This window comes from Triticum aestivum, chromosome 7D, assembly GCF_018294505.1.
Source record: "Triticum aestivum cultivar Chinese Spring chromosome 7D, IWGSC CS RefSeq v2.1, whole genome shotgun sequence".
Classification (NCBI taxonomy): domain Eukaryota; kingdom Viridiplantae; phylum Streptophyta; class Magnoliopsida; order Poales; family Poaceae; genus Triticum; species Triticum aestivum.
Window position 1 is genome coordinate 593,924,456 of NC_057814.1, and position 3,579 is coordinate 593,928,034.

Below are 3,579 nucleotides of genomic sequence, written 5' to 3' on the forward strand. Positions count from 1 at the left end.
CAACGATCCTAAAGCTGTGACATATCCTGGTGCCCCGTAGCGGGCTGTATGGACGTGAGGCCGAACATTCCTCGCCATCCACTGCCTAGCGCCCTGCCACGCCACAGCCCAGCCTGGGTCTCCTCCGGGCCCCTGCTCAGATGCAGTGCAGCCAGGTTGACTTTCGAAACTGTAGACAATAGCCGCTGCTAGTACAATCGCAATGGTAGAACGCTGCTACTTGCCAGGAAAACCAACAGGAATTGTCTAGACTAATAATCATCCGGGCCTACACTATTGCATTAATTAACCTGCTGTATATTTGATTTAGTGAGATTTGTATTTAGTGAGATTTTGATATTCCCACGGAGTTGCGCACAAAAAGACTACACATGTCTTGGTGGTTTGTTTCAACTTCTTATTTGGTTGATCAATTCAGCCTCTCCCTGTGGCTTTGTGGGTGGGATATACCTTCATGCTTCATCATAAGGATATCTACAATGAGTTAGTTTTCAGAAAAAAAACATATATATGTAGAGTCTAGGAGTGTGTACTTGCATATCGTTTCCATGGGAGTGTATGGGCCAATTCACGTTGTTATAGTGGTTATGGTGGTGTGAGGAGTTGAAAGGGAAGGGCAAGATTAATTTTTTCAGTTCCAGGAATGGAAGGCTCCGTCTCGGATGTTGAGGAAGTGAAACTACTGAAGGATGTCAAGGGGAAGATGGAAGATGCTGTGGTGGAGGCACCAGACTGGCTCCCAGATGGTTGGATCATGGAGGTCCAATGTGGCGACAATGGTACTCTATATAAGGTATGTTATATACAACCAAATAAATGCAGACATAGATGATATTAAATTTATTTAACACATGTTCATTCTCTAAACAAAAAATATAGATATTTTTTCATGTATTGTTTTGTTTATTGCAGATATCTAATTTTTTTTATTTCTTTTGTTTATTTCCAGTATTTCATTTCTCCAGTGTCAGGGGCCAAATTCAGGATGAAGCCTGAGGTCCTGAACTACCTTTTCTCCGAGATGGATGAGCACTACTTAGAAGCCAAAGATAGTGTTGATCATAAGATGCTTCCTGTATGTATTTCTTAGTATAACGAAGTTATATATATATAACATATCCATGATTCATGTGTCTTTGTATCATGATATGCAGAAGTCACATGAATGGCTTCCAAAAGGGTGGTTGCTTGAGATCAGAGCGGGCGGAGAAAATATGGACAAGATGTACAAGGTAGCTTTTCACCATTTTCTTCAAAGTACTCACTCCATTCACAATGAATGACATCCTAGAAAGTGTCAACGTAATCATTCATTCATGAAACATTTTTCATAATTACCAATTCATTCTCATGAGTTTTCTCAATTGGAATACAAAGTACCACCTACATTTCTCGACTTCTCTTTGGTAGTTTCCTACCTCAAACAATGCTTATGTGTAATTGTCTATAAGCATGGTGATAAAGAGGGTCACCAAAAGGTTCACATAGCTTTCCTCATGGGACATAAACTAAAATGTACATCATTACTTAATAATATGGGAATTGTACATTGTATGTCCATCTTCTTACCAGTATTAAGTTTTCTAGACATTTTTTTGTCAATAAGAAAACTATTGTCCATGTAGTATAACAAACAGAGGTGATACTAATATAAGGATGAACTTATTTTTTGCTCCAAGTCACTAATTCACTGGCGATTAACGGTCACATGGATTTCTTTTATATTACTGCTCCAAACACATACACAAGTGTTGAATGGCCTTATATGTATATAATTTTAAAATTGTGGCCAACTGTTGATATATGATAATTTATATTAGTTTTATTAAATTTTAGGAACTCCTAATATTCTTAAATGCTCACAACCATTATAATTTTCATGATAAATCCTAGTTCTGTCAAGGATTACATACGAACATGTTTCAAAGACATATCTCTCAGATTAGTTTATTTGCTTTGAGATGTACTCTCTCTCTCTCTCTCTCTCTCTCTCTCTCTCTCTCTGTGTGTGTGTGTGTGTGTGTGTGTGTCTCTAAGGTAACTTCGCACACGTGTGTAAAACAATTTTTATCACAATTAGAGTTATCCAAAAAAAACAACCAACCTACAATTAGAGTTGGCTACCTTCATTAGTCTCAGAAAAAAGAGTCATATAAAATATGAAAGATATATTTACTCATTTCAAGAATTAACTTTAATTTCATATTATTTCTATTTTGCAGTTTTATGTGTACCCGGCACTGGGAATACGAGCATTTTCTAAAGAAGACGTTCTACTGTATGTTAACGAAATGAAGATCCCGGAATGTGATACAAATGGGAAATGCGACACAAGCTCTCGGGATAATGTGTATTTCTTGCTATCACTACATAAGTAATTATTTATGTCTACAAAGATTTGACTTTCCAAAGCTAATATGTTTCCTGGTTTTGTAGATCCTTGCAGAAGTGGAGTTCAACCCATCTGGGCTACCAGATGGATGGGTGAAAGAAATGGTGTACCGAAAAACATTGAAAGGAACAAGGAAAGACCCGGTAAATATAAATTAAAAATAATAACTCTCCATTGTTCTTTTTTTTTAATATTTTCAAACTCCTAATCACTATTAATTATGCAGTACTACACAGACCCTGTTAGCAGTTATGCATTCAGGACATTGACGTCCGCAGTTCGCTTCCTTCAAACAGGAAACATTACAAAACGTTCGTTTATTCAAAGGACAAGTGTACATGAATTGTACAATTTTGAGAAGTCTGCTGATCTGGTAACTGAGAACTTCAACATTTTTTGATTACCAGTGATTGCCATACATCGTTGCCTCTTATCAAAGTTATATTCCATTCTAAGAACATCACTTTTCTTGGACTAACATGCAGTGGTATAGCTATTAAAAGTTATACACTTAAAATTGAGTATATATGTTGGGCATGTGTCATGTTACAACAAACTAGCATTCAAATTGTTCTTGAAATAACTAGACTTAGGTTTTTGTAATTTTTTATTATTTGAGTGCGTGCTAAACTAAACTTACATTTATGTATATGAGACACACATTTTTTACAAAAAGAATGTAATGCCTCCAGTCAAGATATACGTTGGACCGTACTTGGAATGAGCATTGTTTGGTTTCTTTCACAAGCGTGTAAATTTTCTTAGGAAACTTTGAAGAGGTTTCTCACTTATTATAAGACCCAACATAGCTTGCCAACGAGACATCATAATGTGATGGCTTAATAGTACAATTTTTTGAACAACATGTTTCTTATGTAGTTTGTAGTTATGATCTTGTGTATTTCATACCTTATTAGTTGAAGAACATGTTCAACTATTTGAATTGTTATCTTTATAAATAAATGGAGTTTCACTAATGTTACTAAACTTGTAAAGTTATTATAAATAAATTAATTATATTTATGGGTACTCAGTATTTCTATTCAATTGTTTCCTTTTGCAGCATGAGAGTTTGCGCAAAAGACTGACAAAAAATGTGATGAATGATAAAACAAATCCAAGTCCTTCGAGACCTAGAAGATCAAAAAAAGTGAAAAAGATAGATATGCATGAGCAAAATTCAGGTA

The 3,579-nt window shown here is 35.5% G+C and overlaps 1 protein-coding gene across 1 annotated transcript; it reads left to right on the top strand.

The window, feature by feature from the left end:
* The first annotated feature begins 643 nt into the window (after positions 1-643).
* Positions 644-2,892, top strand: LOC123171366 (uncharacterized). The gene is made up of 7 exons (XM_044588896.1): positions 644-793; positions 950-1,075; positions 1,155-1,232; positions 2,223-2,348; positions 2,437-2,535; positions 2,619-2,765; positions 2,878-2,892. Exons 1-7 carry the CDS (start codon positions 644-646, stop codon positions 2,890-2,892), a joined length of 741 nt encoding a protein of 246 aa, XP_044444831.1.
* The last annotated feature ends 687 nt before the right edge of the window (positions 2,893-3,579 follow it).

What these genes read in the sequence shown, in the direction of transcription:
- LOC123171366 (XM_044588896.1), top strand. Translation starts at nt 644, where the DNA reads ATGGAAGGCTCCGTCTCGGATGTTGAGGAAGTGAAACTACTGAAGGAT. An exon ending in ATATGGACAAGATGTACAAG is followed by an intron (nt 1,233 to 2,222) that starts GTAGCTTTTCAC and finishes TCTATTTTGCAG; the next exon opens with TTTTATGTGTACCCGGCACT. An exon ending in AAGGAACAAGGAAAGACCCG is followed by an intron (nt 2,536 to 2,618) that starts GTAAATATAAAT and finishes TTAATTATGCAG; the next exon opens with TACTACACAGACCCTGTTAG.